Here is a 26,625-nt window from a genome sequence, read left to right as displayed (position 1 = left end):
TATTTTTCTAAACCACTTAAAAGCTAAATGGTTCACAACATAACAATTATGACAAACTAAAATCAACAGGGGAGAACTCTTCTATTCTAAAAGGACTGCTAAGCCATAAGAATGCGGGGACAAACAATTCAGTTTTTAGCCGTTTCTTGAATTGAAACCGATCGATATATTGTCGCAACTGACCCACCAAAGCATTCCACCTCTTAACACCAGCTATGCAGAATGTCATTGCTCTGGTATCTGCATAGTAACCTTGCTTCCTTGAGGTTAATAGGTTTTTATTTTCGGATCATAAAGATCTGCCTGGTTTATAGGTCGCAATGATCTGTTGAAAATACCACAGTGTTTGATGATAAACAGATTGATGGATCACAGAAATAACCTTGTGTTGTACTCGAAATAGAACTGGTAACCAATGTAATTTCTTCAAAATTGGCGTTATATGTGTCATGCTATCGATACCCAAAATTAGCCTGGCTGCAGCATTTTGTATCAATTGTAACGCTTTTCCTTTTGTCTTGGAAATTCCAAGGTAGAGGGCGTTGCAATAGTCCAACCTTGACAAAACCATCCCTTGTACAACAGTTCTAAAATCATAAGTCGAGATCAATGGTTTAAGGTGATGAAGCATATGAAGTTGGCCAAAACATGCTTTTGCAGACATGACAATTTGTATGTTAGGGCATAGTAATGCATTTAAAGTGGTGTGGGGCCCCTTGAAGTCTTTTATCACTTCATCATAATTGTCTCTTATTTTTACTTTTAGTGAATTTGTATACACATCCAGGGTAGGGTGGGAGGTTGGGTGGAGAGGGTTATTTCTTTGTTGTATTCTTTGTTTATATGTACATGCATAAGTAATAGTAGGGAGGGGGGTAATTCTTTATATAATGTTATTGATTGAAAATAAGTGCTTGCTGTTATGGCTACTGAATGTATAGTGTTCTGCACTTTTTACTGATTTGAAAATTAATAAAGATTAATAAAAACCAAAACAAAACAACAAACCAGTCATAAGCACCAGAAACGTCAGTCGAAACCATGCAGTATGTCACATGTTCATCCGTGCGCTGTCGCAAAGCATCCACAACAGACATTAACAACAGTTCTACACTATGAGCATTTTGAAACCCGAACCGATGATGATTTAAGCACTCATTCCAATCAACAAAATTTGATTAATTGGCTTAACACTATTTTTTCCAAAACATTTTCTAACAATGGAACCGTAGATATTGAACGGTAATTAGCCATCTGGTCAACACTTGCACTTCGCTTCTTCATTAGTGGCTTAATGGTGAATTGTTTACATCCATCTGGATATGCTCCTAGAGATTTAGTCACAAATTTCAATACAAAAGGAGCTACTTTTTCTGCAAGCTGTTGGATAATCCCTACGGAACAGGCATCCATCAGAGTTCACATTAACATGCACCCTTTAATAACCTTCAGTAGCTGAGACCGGAAAGGGATGTCAGAAGGGAGCCAAAGCCGCTACAAGCAGCAGGTGGAAGATGCTGTTCACGCCGGTGAACATATCAAGAGGTACGCAGGGGGAGGTGGAGAGGAACAGAGGTGGCGACGCCCCCATGAAGACGGCATCTGTGGTGGCCCACTCCCTCCTCACTCCCCTCTTACTACTCTACTGAATAGCACATAGCCAGCTATCTGACACTGAATATCCTGGTCTCAAGATCGGACGGTGACCAGCTATGCTGTGCAACATAGCCGGTCCCTGCCAATATTCAGTGGCTCACCAGCTAAGTTCTGCAACCAAAAGACAAATCACCTAAAAGGATGGCATATCTTCGGCTGTTGAGACTTAGCTAGCTATGTCGATATTCAACAGCTAGCCAGCTATGTCTAGGCCAGCCAAAAATAGCCCAGGAATTCAATGCTAGTAGCCAAGGGGAGAGTGTGGTGCAGTGGTTAAAGCTACAGCCTCAGCACCCTGGGGTTATGGGTTCAAACCCTCACTGCTCCTTGTGACCCTGGGCAAGTCACTTAATCCCCCCATTGTCCCAGATACATTAGCTAGATTGTGAGCCCGCCAGGACAGACAGAAAAAAATGTTTGAGTACCTGAATAAATTCACGTAAAACCGTTCTCAGCTCTCCTGGGAGAACGGTACAGAAAATTAAATAAATAAAAAAAGATATGGTGCCGGCATAGAATTTCCAGTATCGCCAGCAATTTCCTACACTGCGAATATGAGCCAGAATGTGTGAATCATGCACGCTTCATTCTTATTCCAGTCTTTGCTTTCTACCGACCTGGTTTGGGTTGCTAATATCAGGGCAGCTGTCGCAGGCGTCACCTACGCCATCGTTATCTTTGTCCTTCTGATCGATGTTAGGAACTCTCGGGCAGTTATCCAAAAAGTTCTTAATGCCTGATGAGAAAAAAAAAGACACAATCCAGTTTCAAAAATTCTTGCCATTTGCCCTTACAATTTGATCGGTTTGCTCGGCACTGAATTATTTTACCTTTGTCAGCAAGATTCAGTTAGAAAGACCTCCTGTAGGATTTTACCTGCGATGTCACTTTGCTCTTGCTTATATGCTCATACTGCTCAGATGTCTTCCTGAAATATAAGGGGTTGCTGAAAAGTTCTCAGCCTAACCAAGAAGAGAATGATGTGGAGCCATGAAACGTACACGTTATTCCATACTTTTCTTGACACTTTTCATTTCAATTACAGTAAAACCTTGGTTTGCGAGCATAATTCATTCCAGAAGCATGCTTGAAATCCAAAGCACTCGTATATCAAAGCAAATTTCTCCATAGGAAATAATGGAAACTCAGACGATTCGTTCTACAACCCAAAAACTTTAATACAAAATACTGTGTGTACTCGTATTGCAAGACCTCGCTCGTTTAGAACAGTCACTACACTCCTGCAGCGTCAGAGAGAGAGGAACCATCAGCTCAGTTGTGATGATGTGACATGTATATACTGTATGTACTTGTATTGCAAGACATGGCTTGTATATCAAGTTAATATTTAATAAAATATTTTGCTTGTCTTGCAAAACGCTTGCAAACCAAGTTACTTGCAATCCAAGGTTTTACTGTATATGAACTGAAACAAAAAGGTGTCAAGAAAAGTGTGCAGTAACTTGTACGTTTCATGGCTCCACATCATTCTCTTTGTGGTTGGGCTGAGAACTTTTCAATGACCTCTCATAATGATATTAGGATTACCCTGCTACCAAACCCACAGGCTGCAAATACAAATCCTTCCTAGACAGAACCTTCATGTTCCAAGCAAACAGACAGCAGTCCTGGCTGGGAAACCACATAAATAAAGCCAGACAGACCTACAACACATTCCGAAATTCAATTAAAACCGCTCTATTTGACAAATTCCTTGCCTAATCAGATGACCTCTCTCAGGTATTCTTTCCCTTTCAACCCCAATGTATTATTTAACATCCTTCTTCTTGCATTTTGTAATTTGCTGATTGTCCAGCCTTCTTTCTATGTGAACCGCCTAGAAGTCAGTTTGACTATGGCGGTATAGAAAAATTAAGTTATTATTATTATTATTATTTTGAGACCTGAAGCAACCAGGGCAAACACAAGGAACATACGTGTGATGAAACTGTTTTCATGCTGAACTCAAACTTAATATCAATTTGTCGATAAATTATTAACTTCTACTTTACAAAAGCCAGAGAATACAATACCAACTTTCCTCCTTCTTGACCAGAAAAACCTTTCATGCTTAAATTATGGATTTATAGAATAGGGATTCCACTTGAAAGTGACAGACAAATATTTTAGAATGCCATCAATTCAGCAGAAAACTCAAATATTAAGGCCCAGACATAACTGGAATTTTCATAAACTAACAAGTTCTTGTAAATAAACCAGAGAGATGGTGTAAACATTCTTTTTGATGTAATTTCTCTAGAAAGCCCACTGCTACCAAAACTACCGAAACGTTATTTCTCATAGCTCCCTGTTTGTCCCACTCCCCTAGAGTTGCCATGATCAGTCATTACTAAAAAAATATCTCACATGGCCCCAAGGAACATTTCCTCTGAGGTATTCCTTCAGCATGGATTTTTATGGCTGGAAGAGACTGCTGTAGTAGTGTCAGACATCTCTCTTTCTCTGCCCCCCCTCCCACCACACCTCTCACTTTATCTCCCCCCCCCCTCCACACACACACACACCTTTTTTAGGAATGAGCATATTGCCTTTTTGATGTACCCAAATCTAGCCATATCTATAAGGGTTTTGAAACTGTCTCCAGTGTCTCCTTTGTCACGGTGCAGGGTCATGAAATGGTTAACTGTTGTTTAAAATATTGCTCTGGCCTACATAGCTGAAAACAGTGTACAATCTACTGATCTCATCTGCCTAAAATGTATGTCCCTACCTTACCACATTGTAAGCTAAATAGATAAGAGTTTGAGCCATGATGTGCCCTGCCCTTCTGTACATGTAACATTTAGACCTGTAAGATTTAGATAAGCAGAGAAATGAGCTAGTTTCCTATAGGACTATATGTTGTATCCCTGAACCTATCATAAGTGCTGGCTTAGGACCAATAATAATTGTAGAAAAGTTATAGAAGTAACAAATGAATATTGTAGTTTTTGCATATATTAAGTTTGCATTTGCTTAGTGAAAAGGGCATAAAAGTCCATGCATTTCCTGATTCTAACACTCTAGTAGGCAGGCTGTTAACTGCACTAGAGTCCGGTATGCTGTAATAAACCTCTTGTACTTTCTTCACGCCTCTGACTTTGTGTGTCCAAGTGACCTTTCAACGGTGCTTTGGCATGAGCCAGTTTTGTAACTTGTTTATTGATCTCATGGTTGAATGTTTTATTTTGTCTTCTTTCACGTTGTTGTTTACTATTTCTATAAAGGTGATGATTTACATTCTGCTGTTTTACACTGTGATAAATGATATTAAAATAAAAGTTGTGTTGTGTAAGGCATGAGTGACTGTATCGAGCAAGGGAGTAAAACTCAGTCTTCAGTGGTATTCAGAGTATAAGCTACTCACAGCCACAAGCTGAACTAACTTTGAATATTCAAATCCAGGGCATGTGCAGCTTCCAGTATTGAATATTTATTTATTCATTTGGATTTATATCCCATCATCCCAGAAATGCTCAGAATGGGTTACAAGTTTACCTAGGTATGTGAGGCAACTCAGAAGTGAACTGGACACTGGTTAATATTCAGACTGATGCTTAGTTAACTCAGTGGCTAAAGTTTAGACAGCCTTTTTGTTGTCCTAACTTTGGCCCTCTTTTACTAAGCTGCAATAGGGGTTTCTACCGGGGCCTGGAGTATTAAATGCTCCGATGCTCTTAGGAATTCCATGAGCATCGAAGCAGTGTAAGAGCATTTAGTGCTCTAGGCAGTGCTTAGTAGAAAGGGGGGGGGGAATTATTTGTATACATAGCTGGTTAGTAGACTCAATATCACTACTAACCAGCTAGGTTAAAGCTCCATCCAAACTCATAGAAACATGATAACAGATAAAGACCAAATGGCCCATCCAGTCTGCCCATCTACAGTAACCACAATCTCTTCCTCTCTCTATGAGATCCCATGTGCTTATCCCAGGCTTTCTTGAATTCAGACACAGTCTGTCTCCACCACCTCTACCGGGAGACTGTTCCATGCATCTACTACCCTTTCTGTAACCTAGCTGGTTAAGGAATGGCTGGTTAGCAATGATATTCCGTGGCATTACCTGGTTAAATGTTACTGAATATCGGTGGCTAGCCAGCTCAGCAAGATTTAACTGGGCAGGAACCTTTTCTACTTGGTTAAACCCCTTTGAATATTAACCCCCAAATAAACTAAAAAAGAAAAGTGTAGTTTTCTCACCATCTCCATCCATGTCATCGTCACAAGCATCTCCCTTCCCATCCTCATCGGTGTCCCTCTGGTCATTATTCAGAGCAAGGCGGCAGTTGTCACAAGCATCTCCAAAGATGTCCTGGTCGCTATTCTTTTGGTCAACATTAGGGGCCAGTACACAGTTATCCTGGCAAAACAAGGATTCTCTGTGAGAAACAGGTTGTATAAATTTGCTGGTCCTAGGATGTAACACAGTGACCACCATAAGAGATGGACAACAAACTACAATAGTACAATGTCAATTGTACTAATGGCTTTCAGGGGAGAAAGAAAACCAGCTCCAGGGTTGGAATGACACCTGCTGATTTTCTTCAAGCACCAGCCAGCTAAGTGAAGGGCCAGATGAATATGTGTAATGCTATAGGACTGTATTAGGACAGAGGGATGCCGGAGGTTGAGAATCTGGAGAGAACTTCTCCAACGGGCTGCTAATGTTGAAAGGTTTCTGGCTCCCCCTACATGGTTAGACTTCCAGGGAAAAGAAAGTCACCAAAAAGGTAGCCAGGATTTTGGCAGAAAGAAGACAGCATTAGAGAGATGGGGTAAAGGTAGAAAAAAAAGGAACAGGATGAGAGGAAAACTACTGGGAGAAGTTTCTAAAGCTGTGACATTTTTTCCTGTACAGTTCAAGTACATAAGAATTGCCATACTGGGACAGGCCACAATAATAACAATAACTTTATTTTTATATACCGCCAATCCATAGTAGTTCGAGGCGGTTTACAACAAGAGAGCTGGACAGTCAGCGAAGGAAAAATAACAAGCCCAGCATCCTGTTTCCAACAGTGGCCAATCCAGGTCACAAGAACCTGGCAAGATCCCAAGGAGAAAAACAGATTTTATGATGCTTATCCTAGGAATAAGCAATGGATTTCCCCAAGCCATCTTAATAGCGACTTATGGACTTCTCTTTCAGGAAATTAAGCGAACCATTTTAAAAACCCTGCTGAGCTAACTGCCTTCACCACATTCTTTGGCAATGAATTCCAGAGTTTAATTACACATTGAGTGAAGAAATATCTTCTCATGTTTGTTTTTAATTGTTTTTAATTTAGTAACTTCATCACATGCTCCCTAGTCCTAGTATTACTGGAATGAATAAACAAGCAATTCGCATCTACCCGTTCAACTCCACTCAGTTTTTATAGACCTCTATCACATCTCCCCCAAGCCATCTCTTCTTCAGGCTGAAGAGCCCTAGCTGCTTTAGCCTTTCGTTATAGGAAAGTTGTCCCATCCCTTTTATCATTTTTGTCACTCTGCTCTGTATCTTTTCTAATTCCATTATATCTTTTTTGAGATGTGGCAATCAGAATTCGAGGTGTGGCTGCACCATAGAGTGCTTCAAAACCTAAACTCTGATATGCAGTGAGATCATCCTAATCCAGCCTTTGCATATCTGGGTGATTTATTATATGCAAATCTATCTTATGCATATTCATTGAGATGATCCTGAAAATTGAATACAAACCTACCTCTTCACCTGACTCCTCAGGACAATCTAGCATTCAGACTGTTACTCCCAAATCACTGTACAGAACTCCCCTACAAATTTTGATAAACTGTTGTTTACTAACTGTTATTTTTCGCCTGTCAAAAGGCAGGGGAGTGAGGAGAGGGCAGCTGGAGAGGCAGGAGAGGCAAGCTGGAGCGCTGGCGGGTGAAAAAAAATCACTCGCGGTCTGCTCCGACCGCCTCTTCATGTAGTAAAGCCGGGCTATACCAATCAGGAGCTGCTTTGACATGCAGCTCCTGATTGGTGTAGCCCAACTTTACTACAGGAAGAGGTGGTCAGAGCAGACTGCGAATGAGCGAGTCTGCAAACCGCAAATGAGAGGGAAAACACTGAATTCTTAATAGATGTTCAACTGGCTCTCTCCCTGTACATGCTTCATGCTCCAAGTGTTTGCTAATCCAGAACAAGTGAACTAGGCACATCTCACTGTACCCTATTGCCTTAGTCTTCTGTTCTTTGTTATTAATTGTTATGTGTCTTGTTTACTAACTGTTATCTATGTTACCATGTAACCCGTTCTGGGCTCCTTGGGGAGGACCATTGGTGTGGTAAGAGGGTTGCAGGGGGGTGCTCTGCCCTGGGCGTGGCACTCCTCCTCCTTCCCCGCTCCTCTCCTTGCCACACACGTCCCTCGTCTTCCCCGGCGTGAGGTTGTAGCCTGGGTTGGCATCGGCGCTCTCTCTGATGTCACTTCTCGGACCCGCCCCTAGGAAGTGACATCAAAGGGCGAGTGGACACTGACGTGGGCACGCTGCTCATTCCGGAGAAGTTAAATAGGGAAGAGGATGCCACCGTCCTGGGTGCCTCTCACCATTACTATGCCACTGGAGAGGACGGGATACAAATCAAATAAGAAACCTTCTTTGAAAGGGTATCTCCACAGCATCAACTGCAAAGAAGGACACTGACAGCACCTGGGCAAAACTAAAGGTTATTCTACAGCTTGATGACTTGGTCCTCTCTGCTGTTTTTTTGTTTGCTCAGTTAACTTTATGCATTAAAGTTAAGATAAATTTTTGTTGCCCTAACTTTGTGTGATTATCTAGTAGGCTAGTGACTGAAAAATGTCGCTAACCAGCTAAGTAGGCTCTCCACCCAGTGGTGCAGTAAGGGCAAAAAGGTGCCCATGGAGGTGGCGCCCCCCTGCGCCCTTCTCTCTGCCCCCACTTCATTTACACCCTTCCTTCCCCTTCGTAACTCTTTATATTTTCGCCAGCATGAGCAACTTTTCCAAACTGCTGCTCCCCTCTGAAATCACTTCCTGATCGCGGGACCAGGAAGTGATGTCAGAAGGAAAACCAATGCTGGTGCGAGCAGCAGGCCAGAGAAGTTGCTTGTGCTGGTAAAAATTTAAAGAAGTACAGGGGGGAAGGGAGGGCCTGAGCGTGGTGGTGGGGCGGAGAGGTGCTGGTGCCTCCACCAAGATGACGCCTGGGGCAGTCCGCTCCCCACCCCACCTTACTAAGCCACTGACTCCACCCATGCTCTGCCCTAGCCCACTCCTAACCTAACCTGTTAAGAGATGGCCAGTTAGTGGCAATATCTAATGGTACTAATTGCTTGAGTGCTCCTGAATATCAGGTGCTGGAGCATTTCCAGTTATACCCTTTTGAATATTGGGTAGCATATTAATATCAGTGCTCTAACATGCATTTTGAATACACCATAGTAAATATGGGCCTTACTCTTCATTTTTGATCTGTGTGGATAATTTGGGAAGCTAGGCTGTTATTCCATAGCCATGTACCTGTTCATTCACAATGCCATCTCCATCGGCATCATCATCACAAGTATCTCCTATTCCATCTCGGTCTGAATCTTCTTGGCCAGAGTTTGGAACAAACACGCAGTTATCCTTGTAAAGCACAAGACCAGAAATACAATGATAGCAACACTCTCTTCTCTCCTATATGCTAGTCAATTCCCACTCTTAGATCATAACCAGCAAAATCTTCCCATTGGTAATAATACTCAATCAACGGCATTATTAGCAAACAACAGCCTCAAAGTATATCATAACAGAAAAGGTAAGATTGATCTGGAGCTTGCTTACTTTTCGGCAGTTTTCAGCAGAACATTTGAGCTCTTCATCTGGATAACCATCGATATCTGTATCCTTTGCACAAATGTAGCCATCACCAGCCCAGCCAACTGCACACTACAAGGGGAAAAGAGAATCATGGTATTAGTTGAACATTAGGATTCCAGTTGATTGATTTTTTTTCTATCAGCTGAAGGTAAGTCCTTTATGTATTATCATTTCTTGTACACTTTTTCTGCTGAAATTAGATCATCGATGTTAGATCTGTTGATTATTATTATGTTTTCTGTCCTTTTCATTGATGTTCTAAGAATTTTATTGAATATATTATTAACAATTAAATTATTTGCAATGTAGATTGATTTACTAGATTCTCTTGTTAAAATATATTAGTTCATATGCAACCTGATGCTTGACAGAGTCTATGCATCAGTACTAAGCAGGGTTGTGCTCCCCTGCCATATCTGAAAGACACACAGTAAGCTTCCGTATAGTATATGTTAACTTTGGATTAGACACTAGAAAGTGCGATGTGTGTACAAATAAGACAAAACGTATCGCTAATGCTATAAGTGCCCAAAGTTCTGTTCTATAAGAATGCAATGATACAGGGTGCAATGTGTGTGGGGGGGGGGGAAGGAGGTGTACACACAGGCAGATCACGGGCATCTTCCAGATACACATGCAATTTATAAGATACTCTAAACTGTGCACGTAGGCTGTTGCACTTAGCCGTGACCCATTTATGCCTGCCAAAGTGGGTGTACCTACATTTAGGTGCAAAAATGTATGGGGGGAGAGGGGATGATTTAAAAGGGTGGGGGGAGAGGATGATTTTAAATCAGTACATAGGCTGCCCCATTTAACTAGGCTGCATCCCATACACAAGTTTGTAAAACCCATGTATAGGCCGTGGCCTATATATGGGAAAATATGGTATATTTCCACCTCCTTTTGTGTTTTCCTCTCCCCTTCTCTTTTCTATACATACATTGTATTTCCTCCCCTTCTTCCCTTCTCATCTCACATGCAATATTATATTTCTTATGTAATTATGTTCTATTTTTACTACTATTTTATTTTCATTCCCTTTATATTTTATTGTACACCGCCTAGATTTTCTTAGATAAGCAATTTATGAAAACCTTAATAAACTTGAGACTTGATCCTGCTGCTGTCTGCCTGCCTCGGAAGCCTTCACTCTGCAGCGTCTCACCTATGTGGGAACAGGAAGTGCTGCACAGTGAAGACTTCTAGAGAAGACCAATGGCAGCAGGATCCTGCTGCTAACACTGTTGAATGCCTGAAATTTTGAAATTGCAACTTTGAAAGAGATACTGGGGATAGGAAAGACTCAGAACCATAACTGACTTCAGGATGGCCTAGGTGGAGGACTGGAGAGAGAGGCTGCATTGGAGGGGGGAGGCAGTTTAGGGGCACGACTAATAGGAGGCAGGAGTGGGGCTGGGTTAGGTGCCTTCTTTTTAATTTAACAAAATAAGGTAACCCTATGTGTCACTTCCCACCTGGGTGGGAGTCTGAGGGTTAAGGTGGTTCTGCAAATGTGAGGGAGTATAGTTAAGGGGGCGTGACAACTTCCTATAGAATCCCTCACAGAGATATAGAAAGGAGACCCAAAGGGACATAGTAGAGAATTCCCATAACCAGCCTGGAGGAAACCAAAAGACACAGTTTAACATCTCTGTAGATCCAAATGAAATTTCTTTTTTTGGATTTTGTAGTCAGCAAGATGGAGGATGGATTTGAAACTCGAGTATTTCATAAACCTACAGACAGGAGCATTTTCTTACATTTCCTAAGTTGTCACCCCATGTCACTTAAGGAGAGCCTACCCTTTTTACAGTTCCTCTGATACCGGCATAATTGCTCCACAATAAGAGAATACAAGCAACATGTCAAGGCATTCAGTGGTAAATTACTTGACCGAGGATACCCCGGAGAGGTTGTACATAATTTATTTTATTTTTTATTTATTTAATTTTCTATACCGTTCTCCCAAGGGAGCTCAGAACAGTTTACAATCATTTATTCAGGTACTCAAGCATTTTTCCCTGTCTGTCCTGGTGGGCTCACAATCTATCAAATGTACCTGGGGTAATGGGGAGATTAAGTGACTTGCCCAGAGTTACAAGGAGCAGTGTGGGTTTGAACCCACAACCCCAGGGTGCTGAGGCTGTAGCTTTAACCACTACGCCACACATAACTCGTAAGATATAGTTTGGGAGCAGAACGAATAGCTTCAGTTATTCGTAAGCATTGGTCCATTATACAACTGCACCCTCTCTTTAAAGATCAAGAAGTTAGGATTGCCTACAGTCGTAATAAAAATTTAAAGGAACAACTATGCCCAGCAGTCAGAAGGGAAGAACAAATGACAGAAGGAAGAGACAGGATATGCGGTAAATGCAAGACATGTGAGAATACATTGGAAGTGCAAAGGAAGTTTGTCCACCCCATTTACGAGGAGGGAATATACATTAAAGCATTCTACATCTTGTGAGATGCCGTATGTGGTATTCAATGTAATGTGTCCATGTCCCAAGATGTACATGGACCAAACCTGCAGATCTTTCAGAGTACGATTCGGTGAGCATCATAGCAGTCTATCCTGCACTAAAATGGATGAACCAATAGTACCACATTACACATCCCATAACCACCCTCTGAATGTGTTAAAATGTTTCATTATTGATCATGTGCCACCGAATACAGGAGGGGAGAATAGGAAACTACCCCTCCTCAAAAAAGAACAACAGGTGATTTACCGCTTACGTACAGAGGAATCTAACGGATTGAACCTCAAAATTGAGTGGCATCTCTTTTTTTTAAATCTAATAATGAATGCAAAGAATTTGGAAGCCCTGTGGGGTATAAAATTCTCTTTATATGTTTACATTTTTGGACATTTTTGGATACTTTTCAACACCTTTGTCACCAGGAGTGGTATAACACAAGTTCAAGTTGCTAGAGTTAGATGTCAGCAGACCTGATGAACAGCTGGAGCCCGGGACATTACAGTTCTGACATCATCGGGTATTTAAATTGAGGCTACACTGCCATTGTGGCCATCTTTGCTGCCGATTGAGCATCAAAACATATGCCGATTTGCAGTAAGTTAAATCTATATCTAAGTCAGGGGTGTAAAAGTCCCTCCTCAAGGGCTGCAATCAGTTGGGTTTTTAGGATTTCCCCAATGAATATGCATGATATCTATTAGCATACAATGAAAGCAGTGCTGTGGCCCTCGAGGCCCCTGTGATCTAAGTCATTTGTAAAGTTGTGGCAGTCACTGTGCTGATCATTTTTGATTTATTGTAGAAGAGCACGTCCTATCCTCCCACTCCCCTGATGCAGCTAATAGCAAAATGTTGGTCACCATCGTCGGAGGAGGAAGGCACCCAGGACGCTTCACATTCACACAGCTGTGCAAATGCAAAAATAGTTTGGACTTTAAACTTCTGGTTCAGCATGCTGAAGATAAGTAGCTGTTTTTCATATTCTAAGTCACTCATTTGAGATTTAAAACATATATATAACATAGCACAAGGAGGTTTTTTTTAATAAGCCAGAGAGGTAATTACCCTATCTAGTTTTTCAGCAAGCTTTATTCTGCCTGAAGACGGGGATCTGAGGCTTTTTTCCTCCTTGTTTAAAGGCAGCCTATGGTACAGAACTTTATACTCTCTAGGTCTATAAGATTTCAAAGAATAGAGTTGGTATATATTTTGTGTATTGAATAGAACCTACTCTCCTGCATTTTTTAATCCCCCAGTGCACCAGGTACATTAGATAGAGTGTGAGCCCGCCCGGACAGATAGGGAAAAATGCTTGAGTACCTGAATAATTTGTAATCCTCATAGAATTGCAGGATATGCAGAATATAAATAAATAAATAAAAACCTCTGTTTCAATACTTTCCATTACAAGGGTATCTGCTCGCTATCAGTTTAATTTTTATAATGATGTTGACTTTCATCTTCACGAATATCATTTTTTAGTGCCCTTTGCAACTGAGTTGACCTTGCACTCTACTTGGTCAGTACTTACTTTACAAGTCCATATGCCACTTTGATCACATCAGTAAAAGTTAGTATCTACTTCTTATAACCACTTTCTAGAACTAAATGCCTTTTCCCTGCTCTATCCCTTCCTATTGCAATTTACTCACAACACAAGTAATGTCGCCATTCCTCTCTTCAATACACTGTGCGTTGGGACTGCATGGGTTGAGCTCTGGCTTTGAGCAGCTTCTCTCAGGCTTACAGCCCCTGGTCTGGTCTCCTGTGTATCCAGCATTGCAGAGTCCGCAGCGGTATGAACCCTGTGCAAAATGAATATGAATAAGCCAATTTTCAAAATCAATTTATTATGGTAAATATTTTATATGGGTAAGAGTCTAAAAATGACCTATATTCATGGAGTTCCCCAGTTTGTGTCATTATTCCTGGGTAGGACTATGAAACAGTATGCATGCATTATATTTTCAAATGTGCTTGTTCAAATCCTATTTCCCCATCAAATATAGCTGAAACAAAAAGTAGGCCTAGCTATAACCATGAGAAATTTTCAAAGGGAAAATGTGTGCTTTCCTTTTCAAAATGTGTCCAGATCTGCAGGTTCAAAGTACCAGCAGATTCTGCATCTGCTTGAGTTGCTTTGAAAACTGACTCATCGTGATTTTTCATGTAATTTATATACCACCTGTTATATTAAGCAATTTACAATAAAGTCATCAATTAGTTGTTTAAATCATTATTGATCAATTAGAAAACTCATATATAAACATGGCCTTGCAAACTCAAGAGGTTTTAAAGTATTTATGTAGCACATTTCTATATTTCCTGATTTTATGTGACAATATGAAAAAAAAAAAATCACAGCACAGGTACATGGGGAGCCAGAAGACTGATCCATTATTACATTACATTACATTACATTCGGGATTTCTATTCCGCCATTACCTTGCGGTTCAAGGCGGATTACAAAAGGTTAGTTTAAAAAAGATAAAGTTACAATGATTAGCTAGAGAGGTAAGTTGTAGGTCTTATAAACATTTAGCAGGTTGTTGAGGGTGAGGTGGTTTGTCAAAGAGTTAATAGGTGGTCATAGTGGAAGTTCTTTTGTTATTATTAGTGCAGTAGTGGGTAGATCAAATGTCAGTTTTAGAGTTACTAAACGGTCGTGATGTTATTGCTGCTTCAGGAATTTCTTGAAAAGTTTGGTTTTTATTTCTTTTCTGAACGTCCTATAGTCTGGGGTGGTCATCAAGAGGTTGGAGATCTGGTTGTCCAGTCTTGCGGCTTGGGTGGCTAGGAGGCCGTCGTGTAGTTTTGTTCTTTTTACTTCCTTGATTGGGGGGGGTATGAATGGGGCGTGCGTTTTTCTTTGTCTTGTAGTGGGTGCTTGGATGAGGCGATTGTTCAAGTATGATGGACTGTCTCCGTGTAGGGTTTTGAATAATATGCAGTAGAATTTGAATTGGATTCTTTCTTGGATTGGAAGCCAATGTGAGTTGATGAAGGCTTCAGTGATGTGGTCATGTTTTTTTAATGAGTAGATGAGTCTTAAAGCTGTATTTTGGATTGTTTGGAGTTGTCTAATCGTAGTTGCAGAGCAAGGAAGGAATAGGATGTTGCAGTAGTCCAGTATCCCTAGTATTAGGGATTGTACTATAAGTTGGAATTGTGTTCTTTCAAAGAATTTTCGGACTTGTCTCAGATTTCTCATGATTGCGAATGATTTCTGAATTGTTTTATTTATTTGCGGTTGCATAGTGCAGCATCTGTCTATGGTCATGCCAAGTAGTTTTATGGTGGTTTGGATGGGATATTTGATTGCGTTTATGTCTAAGTTGGTTGTGGTTTGGATCTTGTCATTTTTGAGAAGGATGAATTTGGTTTTGTCTTGGTTGAGTTTAAGTTTGTGATTTTTCATCCAGGTTGAGACTGTTTCAAGTGTTTGGTGAAGTTTGTCTGTCATGTTAGGTTTAGAATGATCGTATGGGATGAGGATGGTGATGTCATCTGCATAACTATAGGTGGTTATGCCCATATTGTCCAGATGCGTTCCTAGAGAAGCAGTGTAGAGATTGAAGAGGGTGGGGGATAGTGGAGATCCTTGTGGTACGCCGCAGGGGTTTGACCAGGATTCTGACTTTTCTTTGTTTGATTTTACACTGTAGGTTCTGAGTTTTAGGAATCCTTCAAACCAAGAGTATACTTTATCTGAGATGCCTATTGCGTCTAAGATCTGTAGAAGGATGTTGTGATCCACTAAGTCGAATGCCGCAGTTAAGTCCAGTTGTATGAGAAGCATTTTTTTCCCTGTGCTAAGGTGTTGTCTGACGGTATCCATAAGGGAGCCTAGTAGTGTCTCTGTACTGAAGTTTGTTCTGAAGCCTGATTGCATGGGGTGGAGTAGGTTGTGGTCATCTATGTAATTGGTGAGGAGTTTGGCTACTAGGCCTTCTATAATTTTGACATATAGCGGAATTGAGGCTATAGGTCTAAAGTTAGATGGGTGGTTTTGTGGTGCTTTTGGATCTTTTTGGATTGGGGTGATGACGATTTCGCTGAGGTCAGCAGGGAATGTGCCTTCTGTGAGCGTGAGTTGAATCCATTGAAGAATTGTGGTGCGGAATTTTACACTAGAGGTGGTAAGGAGATATGAGGGGCAATGGTTGAGGTCACAGGAGGCATGGCTGTATTTTTTGTAGAATTTGTTGAATTCTGACCATTGTATGTTGGGGAATTGAGTCCAAATTCTGTCTGCTGCCGTTGCCTCTTTTCCTGGAGGGTGGATTATGATTGGGCTTTGATGGGATGGGTTAAGGATGAGAGTGGTTCTGGTGTTGGTAATTTTGTTCTTGAAGTGTTCTGCTAGGAGGGTGGGTGATGGTGGAGGAGTATTCGTGGTGGTTGTGTATGGTTTGGTGTCTGTTAATTCTTTCAGGATTTGGAATATTTTTTTGGAGTCTTGGGTTTCCGTGCCTATGAGGTTAGTATAGTAGCTTTTCCTCTTATCCCTTAGTTGATTTTTGTATTGTTTGTTGATTTTTTTCCATTCGGTTTTTGTTTGATCTTGGTTCTTTTTTCTCCATTTTCTTTCTAATCTTCTACACTGTCTTTTGAGTTGGAGTAATTCGTTATCAAACCATTGGTCTGATTTCCTGCTGGTTCTGGTTTTGGTTTGTAGGGGGGCCAGATCATCAAGGATGTTGGTGGACACATTTTTCCAGTGGGAGATGAAGTTTTTTGGGTCGTAGTCTTGTATAGTTTCGTCTACCTTTGACCAAAAGATGGTTGGGTCGATATGTTTGCGTGTGGTATATGTGGTTTTTTTTGATTGGGGTGTGTGTTTGGTCATGGTCCAGTTGATGTTGAAGTTGTATGTGTAGTGGTCTGACCATAGGGATGGGGACCATGTTCCGTTAGGAGTTTGGATTGCTGGATTGGATGGTTGGTGAGTCATGAATGCAGCAATGTCCAGTTGATGACCTTTTTCATGAGTGGTTTGTGGGTTTAGGATCTGGAAGGATAAGGCTTTGAGGAAGGATAGACAGTTATTTGCTGGTGTGGAGGTTGTGTCTTCTAGGTGTAGGTGTAGGTTTAGGTCTCCTAGGATGAGGTTATATTCTGCTGTTAATGAGTTTTGGTAGATGAAGTTTTCAAATTCATGTCTCACTGTGGTCCAGTTTCCTGGTGTTATGTAGCAGAGCAAGCAGTTTAGTGAGTTTTTTAGTGTTGGGTTTGTGAGATGACACGCTAGGAGATCCATTTGCGGGGTGGATGTTTTTTCAAGTATGTTTAGAGTTAGGGAATTCTTGATTATTATTGCTAGTCCTCCTCCTCTTTTTTTTTCTCTGCAGGTTACTGTTATTTTGTATCCTGGCGGGCATACTTCTTTTATTCTTGGGTCTGTGTCTGAGGTTAACCAGGTTTCAGTGAGGAACAGGCAGTCAAGTTTTTCTGTTTTTATCCAGTTTTTTATGTTTTCTGTTTTGGGTCCTAGAGCTCTGATGTTGACATAGGCACATGTAAGGGAGGTTGTGTCGGTCTGGGGAATGTGTGTTGTTTCCGGGTATATGAGTGTTGTGGGGGATGGATGAGATTTTGTTTTCGGAAGTGTTGGTCTTCTTCTCCAGGTAACAGTGATGGAGTGTTGAGTGCTGGCGTGGTGGTTCGAGTTTCTTGATGTGATTATTCTTCTGTTGGGATGTTGGAAGTTGGTTGTACTGGAGGATGTGGTTGCGGTGGGTAAGTTGTTTGCTGCTGCTTTCCAACTAGAAATGAGGAGGATTATCAAAAGGGTGGCTAGTGTGTGTGTATGCAGGGAGAGCTTCATTTTTTGATGTCTGGTTCGGGGTGTTAGGTAGAAGGAATGGTTCTCCCTTTGAGTCCCTGTTGGATCGGGACACGCTCTTCTCCTCTCCTGTTTGCTTGTGCAGCAGAAAGGCTGCTCGCTGTTGGGGAGTTCTTTCTTAAGTCTCCCGGAGACTCTGTCGATGCGGGGGAGGGGCGGAGCAAGGGCTCCCACGCTCCTCTCCTCTCCTGTTTGCTTGTGCAGCAGAAAGGCTGCTCGCTGTTGGGGAGTTCTTTTTTAAGTCTCCCGGAGACTCTGGTGATGCGGGGGAGGGGCGGAGCAAGGGCTCCCACGCTCCTCTCCTCTCCTGTTTGCTTGTGCAGCAGAAAGGCTGCTCGCTGTTGGGGAGTTCTTTTTTAAGTCTCCCGGAGACTCTGTCGATGCGGGGGAGGGGCGGAGCAAGGGCTCCCACGCTCCTCTCCTCTCCTGTTTGCTTGTGCAGCAGAAAGGCTGCTCGCTGTTGGGGAGTTCTTTTTTAAGTCTCCCGGAGACTCTGTCGATGCGTGGGAGGGGCGGAGCAAGGGCTCCCACGCTCCTCTCCTCTCCTGTTTGCTTGTGCAGCAGAAAGGCTGCTCGCTGTTGGGGAGTTCTTTTTTAAGTCTCCCGGAGACTCTGTCGATGCGGGGGAGGGGCGGAGCAAGGGCTCCCACGCTCCTCTCCTCTCCTGTTTGCTTGTGCAGCAGAAAGGCTGCTCGCTGTTGGGGAGTTCTTTTTTAAGTCTCCCGGAGACTCTGTCGATGCGGGGGAGGGGCGGAGCAAGGGCTCCCACGCTCCTCTCCTCTCCTGTTTGCTTGTGCAGCAGAAAGGCTGCTCGCTGTTGGGGAGTTCTTTTTTAAGTCTCCCGGAGACTCTGGTGATGCGGGGGAGGGGCGGAGCAAGGGCTCCCACGCTCCTCTCCTCTCCTGTTTGCTTGTGCAGCAGAAAGGCTGCTCGCTGTTGGGGAGTTCTTTTTTAAGTCTCCCGGAGACTCTGTCGATGCGGGGGAGGGGCGGAGCAAGGGCTCCCACGCTCCTCTCCTCTCCTGTTTGCTTGTGCAGCAGAAAGGCTGCTCGCTGTTGGGGAGTTCTTTTTTAAGTCTCCCGGAGACTCTGTCGATGCGGGGGAGGGGCGGAGCAAGGGCTCCCACGCTCCTCTCCTCTCCTGTTTGCTTGTGCAGCAGAAAGGCTGCTCGCTGTTGGGGAGTTCTTTTTTAAGTCTCCCGGAGACTCTGGTGATGCGGGGGAGGGGCGGAGCAAGGGCTCCCACGCTCCTCTCCTCTCCTGTTTGCTTGTGCAGCAGAAAGGTGCATTATAAAGAAAGGTATGACAGAGATTGGTACACAGAAGACTGTATTGGATGCATTGGTGTCTGTGGATGCATCTCTAAAACTCAGTGGGACAGGTCTCTCCCTTCCTCTCCTCTTATTTGCTACCATTACCACAGGCAAAGGAAAGTGGCAGGTTCTGATCTACTACCCAAAAGCAGAGCATTGGGCTTTAAACCACATGCCGCTATTGCTCAAAGCACAACTTCAGCTGGTAGTAGCAGAAAGAATGTGGCCTGATCTTCAGCGCTGAGCAAGGGGGGTGGGGGGAATGGGTGAATGGGAAGATAAGAAGAGGCTGTGAGAGAGAATTGGAAGGGTCAGAGGAGTTATTAGGAATGTGAGAGATGGTCTGGGGGAGAGGCCCTGGAGCTGGCAGTGGGGTACCCTTTATGATGTTTCATACATTCATAGGTATCTTGTACCTGCAGTGTTCATCATCCTTCATTTACAAAGGGAAACTTCAATACAAAGTACCCTGGGACTGCAAGCCCCATGGAGTTTCAAAATTGTCAAGTTACTACTAAGCAGGAGTGGAGGAAAAAAAATGATCAAAGGGAAAGAGGAATCAGGAGGTGCCTGATGTCTGTCTATCTCAATGTCTTGCAAACTTTGCGAAGCCGCAGCACACTAAATGTGGTGGCCGTAGCTCGAGGCATCCAGAAGTGCACAGACAGATGCAACAATGTCACACGCAGTCATGACATCATCACGTTAACATCCGCATATGTGAGAAAGCCCTGAGTCACCAGTGGGGGTTGCTGGAAGGGAAGAGGCGCAGAGAGAAGGAGAGGTGCTGGTACCGGCCGGCTGCCTACAGGATGCCCTTCTTTTATTTTGGGGGGGTTTACTTTTTGTTAGATGCATTGACTGGTTGAACAGGCTGTCTGTTCAACAAATCAAACTTCATAAAGCAAAAAGTAAGCAAACAAAAAAAGCAGGGCTGTTGGGCTGAGGATTCACTGAATCCCCTAAAATCCCTCATCGCACGCCACTGGTGATGGGTATTCATACTATAGACCTGAAGTATGAAAGCTTTTTATCTAGTTTATGTTTGAAAACAGAACTCTGCATAAGTTGGACCCCATGAATGTGAAATGTTGGTAACATATACACAGCAGGTACTTACCACAGTGTTTATACACTGGGAATTGGCAACACAGCCACCGTTTCTGCCATTGTCACATTCATTAATATCTGTGCAGACCTTATAAAAGAAAGCACGGCATATTATTTTCACACATCACTAATCTCCACCTCTGCTAGTTAAAGAAAACACATTTTACAAGCATGAAAAAAGGAAGGGGTGGAGGAGAACTCTCAGCCATGTCCACACTACTATATCTAGAGGTGTTCCACATAATCTTATATTTTTTTATTACATTACATTACAGATTTCTATTCCGCCATTACCTTTTGGTTCAAAGCGGATTACAAAAAGAGTTATGGAAGAAGGGTTACAAAGTTAGATCAGAGATTGTTTCCAAGAGAGGGATAAGAAGGATCAGGGGTTGGGGAAGGGAAGGTAAGAAGGGGTATTCATGCTATTAAGCTTTATTAAGGGATTTCTTGAAGAGTATAGTTTTTATTTCCATTCTGAACATCTTGTAGTCTGTGGTTGATATTAATAGGTTGGAGATTTGGTTATCTAGTTTTGCTGCTTGAGTGGCTAGTAGGCCGTCGTATAGTGTTTTCCATTTTACTTCTTTGATTGGGGGGTAAGTGAATGGGGTGTGTGTTTTTCTATGCCTGGTAGAGGTAGTTTGGATGAGGCAGTCGTTCAGGTAGTTTGGGCTGTCTCCATTTACAGTTTTAAATAGTATACAGTAGAATTTAAATTGTATTCTTTCCTGGATTGGAAGCCAATGTGAGTTGATGAAAGCCTCAGTAACTTGGTCATGTTTATTCTCTTAAATTTGTGCCACCAGCTGCTATAATAAGTAGAGTGACATCAAAGAAATAAGCGAAAATAGACTGCCACCTCGCCAAGCTACGGACCAAGATGACCAACTACAAAACATTCAGGAAAGAACTGAAAACTATACTTTTCAAAAAATTTGACAAATGAGCTAACTAAAAACCTTATAAACCCTCCCCCAGATCCCATCGCTCATGCTAGTCTTCAATTCGTGTACGCTCACTCTATTTATCAACTCTGTAAGCTCCCTAGGAATGCCCAGGCCAACTTTTTGTAAACCGCCTAGAACTGAAAGGTATTGGCGGGATAGAAAACACTAATGTAATGTAATCATCAATCAATCAACCTCATATGCCCAGCATGAATTAACAGATATACAAGCATCTGTCATGGTTTCATTATGGCTTGGGCCCCCTGGCCTTAGAAATAAAGGCAAACATGCCTGCTTTCTTGAGGCACTTCTTTAAACTCTTTCCAAAAAGGTATGCCCCCCCCCCCAATCAAATGTGAGAGTCTCCATAATATGGGCATCACTACACGCTCCACTCAACCAGCCAGCACCAATGCTGGATTCTTTTCCACTGGGCTTAATTGGCAGACTGACCCCATATGGTGTGTCCTGCCATTTTGAAAGTGGTTGGTATGCAGACAGGAGTGGGTATTGTTCCTGTCTCTTCTTCAAGATATATGGGGGGGGGGGCGTGAGGAGTAGAGGTCCATTAGACAACAGCCCCCCACCCCCATCTTCAAAGCTATTCAACCAGCCCAAAACGGCCACTGACTAGTTAAATAGTGTTTCAGCGCTGAACCACAAATATTCTGTGTGGGATAACCCATTATCTCTGCTGAAAATTCATGGTCAGCACTGAAAAGTTAACTGTCTATATCACACGATAACCAAAAATATTCAGTGCTGACTAGCTTAGTTTCATTTCAGACTGCTTAAATAGCATTCTAGTGCAGTGGTCCCCAACCCTGTCCTGGAGGACCACCAGGCCAATCGGGTTTTCAGGAAAGCCCTAATGAATATGCATGGAGCAGATTTGCATGCCTGTCACTTCCATTATATGCAAATCTCTCTCATGCATATTCATTAGGGCTAGCCTGAAAACCCGATTGGCCTGGTGGTCCTCCGGGACAGGGTTGGGGACCACTGTTCTAGGGAATCTTTGTGGGAGAGTATGGTGCAGTAGTTAAAGATACAGCCTCAGCACTCTGAGGTTGTGGGTTCAAACCCATGCTGCTCCTTGTGACCCTGAGCAAGTCACTTAATTTCCCCCATTGTCCCAGTAAGCTCCTTTGGTCAGGGACTGTCTCCTTTGTGATTCTGTATAGCAGGGGTCTCCAAAGTCCCTCCTTGAGGGCCAAATCCAGTCAGGTTTTCAGGATTTCCCCAATGAATATGCATGAGATCTATGTGCATGCACTGCTTTCAATGCATATTCATTGGGGAAATCCTGAAAACCCGACTGGATTCGGCCCTCAAGGAGGGACTTTGGGGACCCCTGCTGTATAGTACTGCATATGTCTGATAGCGCTATAGAAATAATTAATAGTAGTAGGACAGAAAGGGAAAATGCTTGAGTACCTGAATAAATTTATGTAAACCATTTTGAGCTTCCCTGGGAGAACAGTGGTTCCCAAACCTGTCCTGGGGGACCCCCAGCCAGTCAGGTTTTCAAGGTATCCCTAATGAATATGAATGAGAGAGATTTGCATATAATGGAAGTGACAGGTATGCAAATCTCTCTCATGCATATTCATTAGGGATATCTTGAAAACCTGACTGGCTGGGTTTGGGAACCACTGAATACTGTAAATACATAAATAAATAAACCAGCCAGTGCTGAATAGTCACTTAGCAAGTTAAGTAAGCACTAGCCAATCCCACCACCCCCAAACCCCCTAGATATTCAATGCCAGTGACCAAAGTGGCCCAGCATTGAATATCCAGTGTCAGTGCCAACTGCGGTACTTATGTGGGATACTTCCTGCCCCCCTAGGTATTTTTAGAGGGTTCAGAGGAATATTTTTGAGAGGGTGGAGGACATTTTGGGGGTTGGTTTTTTAAAATATCTCCCTTGCTATCCGTGCATGAACAGTGATTGGCTTTCACACTGACAGGAAGGGAGACACTTGGTTGCTCTTCTGAAGCAAAGCAGCTGTATACTACAGCCATGGTATGTGCTGGTTTTATCTGGCACTGCATACCAGCAATTTGCCTGCCATTAGTTTACTGCATTGGAAAGCAAAACTTTTGCTTTGAAAGCTGTATGCTCATCCATCACCATATGGCTCTAATTCACAGCTTTCTGCATATTAGCCCCTCTGTGCTCTGCACAACCCTCAGGCTGCAATCTCTGCCGCCTCCACCTGATTAAAAAACAATACAGGTGTAGTAAATGATAACCCACCAGTTAGAATACGCATATAAACTTCAAGAAGTACTGAATTAAAACACGCACATGCACACTCTGTTTCTCACTTTAGTCTTTTGATTAAAAGCTGAAGAACAGGATAACAGACTGCTCAACCATGAACTAGAAAATATGACATGGACCCATTCATAATAAAAACAGCAGAAGTTACCTACCTGTTTTTGTGTCCTGGCATAGTTGATACCAGCTCCCTTTATAGACAGCCCTGTATATCCTGGTGGACAGGCTTCACACCTGAAACCTGGAGAAGTATTTATGCAGCGAACTCCAGGAAAACAAGGGCTATAGCGACACTTGATGAAAACAAAAGAAGCAGACACTTAAGAATAACCACATATATTCATTCAAATCACTTTCTCTTTCTCTCTGTGTTTAAGCCTTTGAACACTTTTGAGGCCAATTTTCAAAAAAGTTACTCAGTGGCAAGATAGCCAGTCAGATGGCAGCTCAAAGTTTTCCTACATCTAGCTAGTGGTAGAGTACCACTGTGTTTTGAGCTCTAGTGATATTTGCCCAGTGAACTGTGTAAGTGTGTTCCCAAAGAAATATACAGTGGTACCTTGGATTACGAGCATAATCCGTTCCAGGAGCATACTCGTAATCCAAAATGCTCGTTTATCAAAGCGAGTTTCCCCATAGGAAATAATGGAAACTCGCTTTGATACGTTCCCACCCCCTAGGCCAGTGGCGCTGCTCTATCCCCCCCCCCACGAGAACCGGCATTGCTCCCCCAAAGCCCCCCCTGCGATTCGGTACCCTCCTCCCCACGATTCGGCACCCTGCAAACTGGCATCCCCCCTGCCACGATTAGGCACCCCTCCACCGCGATTGGGCACCCCCCGCCGCTTCTTACTGTCATCTGGGCACCGGCATGTCCTTTGCATTGGTGCCGGTGCCCGAAGATCGGCCTCCTCTTCTTGCTGGGCCTTGAGCATCCGTGCATGCTCAAGGCCTGCGAGTTCACATTCTCTCCGAGATCTCCAAGAATCTCGGAGAGAGCGTGAACTCACAGGCCTTGAGCATGCGCAGATGCTCAAGACCCAGCAAGAAGAGGAGGCCGATCTTCGGGCACCGGCACCAACGCATAGGACATGCCGGTGCCCAGATGACAGTATGAAGTGGCGGGGGGGGGTGCCCAATCACAGGGAGGGTGCTGGATCGCACGGGGAGGGTGCCAGATCGCGGGGGGCGCCGCTCGCAAATCAAGGCACACTCGGTTTCTGAGGCGCTGATTTTGCGAATGTTTTGCTCATCTTGCAAAACACTCGCAAACCGGTGCACTCGTAAACCGAAGTACCGCTGTACTTAGTCTTGAGTTGTAGTTTATTTATCTTATTATTTTATTAATACAAGAGATCTTCAAAGAGCTTCCCTACTTTTATTTTTTTAAACACTATTTATTAAATATCTCAAAAGCAAATTGCATCATTACCTGCAAGGTGAGCCAGTTTGCCTGACTGATTAGTCACATGACATTCTATGACACGCCCTCTTACCACTTCTCCTGTCCCAACCATTTCCTGCGAAAATATGAAAGTGTGGAAACGTTTAATTCTATACACGAGGGTTCTTTTTGAAGAACCCTCGTGTATAGAATTAAAAGTAGTAAAACAAAAGGAATAAAGGTACACTTCTCCCTTCGTATTTGGTGTGATAGAGGATTATCAGAACTGCAAATACAAAAAAACTGCAAATAACTTTTTCATATGCATATGTTATTCACTGTTTTCTATTAAAAACCATCATGAATATGGTGAAACTGCGAATAACATGATGGGAGACTTGGCCTGTTCCTGAAGGAGAGGCAAAACACATTGAAGAAAGTGCTGGGAATCAGTGATTTTCTCTGTAAAAGCTTGGAATCAATGATTTCTCTATGCAAGCTGATGTAATTTTGGGGGGAGGAGCCAGCAAGCTAAAAAACGTGAATAATCGAAACCGCGATTGCTGAAACCGCAAATACGGAGGGAGAATTGTAATACCTTTTTTATTGGGCTAACTTAGGGCTATATTCACTAAGCAAACCGATTGTGTACCAATCGGTTTGCGCTCACTTTCTGACTACTAACCTTCCTCCAGACCCCATCCACACTCGATTTGATCTGCGCATACAAATGAGTAAAGAGGCATGTAAATTTCTTAAGGCATCGATTCATGAAACCATTTCGTCCAAACCGACTGGCCTTTCCGATCCAAAAAGTTTAGACTGTTGAGGACCAGTCGCTTTACATCCTCGCCGACTATTCCTGCCTAGCAACTGCCGCATGCATGTTAAGAACCCCATTAAAAATATATATCTACCCTGCAAAAAATCCAAAATATATCTAAACTTTAAATATATGTAAACTTTCATGTACATAAGCGTTAGAAATATTTTTTTGATTTTTTTGGAATGCGCATAGCGAGCGATCAATGCCAATTTTTTAAAAAAATAACTTTTAAGGGCTAGCTATTCCTCCCCCCTTCCTTCCAGCTAGATTGTCACGTGCATTGACGTCACGGGGTCTCCTTTGGTTACTTCGTACTTCACAGGAGAAAGAGCTGCACAGCCTCCTGGGATTCATAGCCTGTAAATAACAGTGCGTAATCCCAGCGCATTCAACTGCTGTTAACTGTTGTGCCTTCTAGCAACTTAACAGTTCTTTCCCTGAGAGAAATGGACGGCGCTCGTCGGCTACACTATCTGTTTCTTTTGTAACACGAGTATACCGAGGAGAGGTTGGTAAAAACTACAGTTCTTATATTGCATTTTTTTTACGACAACAATGCTTTGCGGTAGGCACATTCGGAGCCCGCCAATTACGTCCGCGATTAAACCCCGCCCCATTTCTACGCAGTGAAGTCCTACAGAGCTAGCGCATGCGTTATGTGCTTCAAAACCAACAAGGATACAGTGCGCACGCACATCGATCGATGTTACAGCAAGACATGTGTGCGAATGCAGGACGTGTTTACGATTTGATCATTTGCATGGACAAGCTTTACTGAATCGATCGGCCAGAATGACTCGGGAACGGATAGGACACAAATCTGAGCAATTTGTAGACTTTAGTGAATCTAGCCCTTAATGCATTGTTTGATTAGCTTTCGAAGGTAGCCCTTCTTCCTTAGATCAGAAACAGGCAAATATTACCA

The 26,625-nt window shown here is 42.8% G+C and overlaps 1 protein-coding gene across 1 annotated transcript in view; it reads right to left on the bottom strand.

Moving 5' to 3' along the window:
- Positions 1–26,625, bottom strand: part of THBS4 (thrombospondin 4) — a 102,954-nt gene that overhangs the window by 28,304 nt on the left and 48,025 nt on the right. Inside the window, exons 8-14 of the mRNA XM_033929713.1 lie at positions 23,646–23,783; positions 20,264–20,341; positions 13,639–13,791; positions 9,462–9,566; positions 9,156–9,263; positions 5,860–6,019; positions 2,274–2,392 (exon numbers count right to left, since the gene is read on the bottom strand). Coding sequence (XP_033785604.1) covers positions 2,274–2,392; positions 5,860–6,019; positions 9,156–9,263; positions 9,462–9,566; positions 13,639–13,791; positions 20,264–20,341; positions 23,646–23,783 — 861 coding nt within the window. The remainder of the gene's footprint in view (positions 1–2,273; positions 2,393–5,859; positions 6,020–9,155; positions 9,264–9,461; positions 9,567–13,638; positions 13,792–20,263; positions 20,342–23,645; positions 23,784–26,625) is intronic.

The sequence above is a fragment of the Geotrypetes seraphini genome, chromosome 1, assembly GCF_902459505.1.
Source record: "Geotrypetes seraphini chromosome 1, aGeoSer1.1, whole genome shotgun sequence".
In the NCBI taxonomy this organism is placed as follows: Eukaryota; Metazoa; Chordata; class Amphibia; order Gymnophiona; family Dermophiidae; genus Geotrypetes; species Geotrypetes seraphini.
Note: the sequence above shows the minus strand (reverse complement) of the source record. Positions and strands in the feature narration are given on the sequence as shown.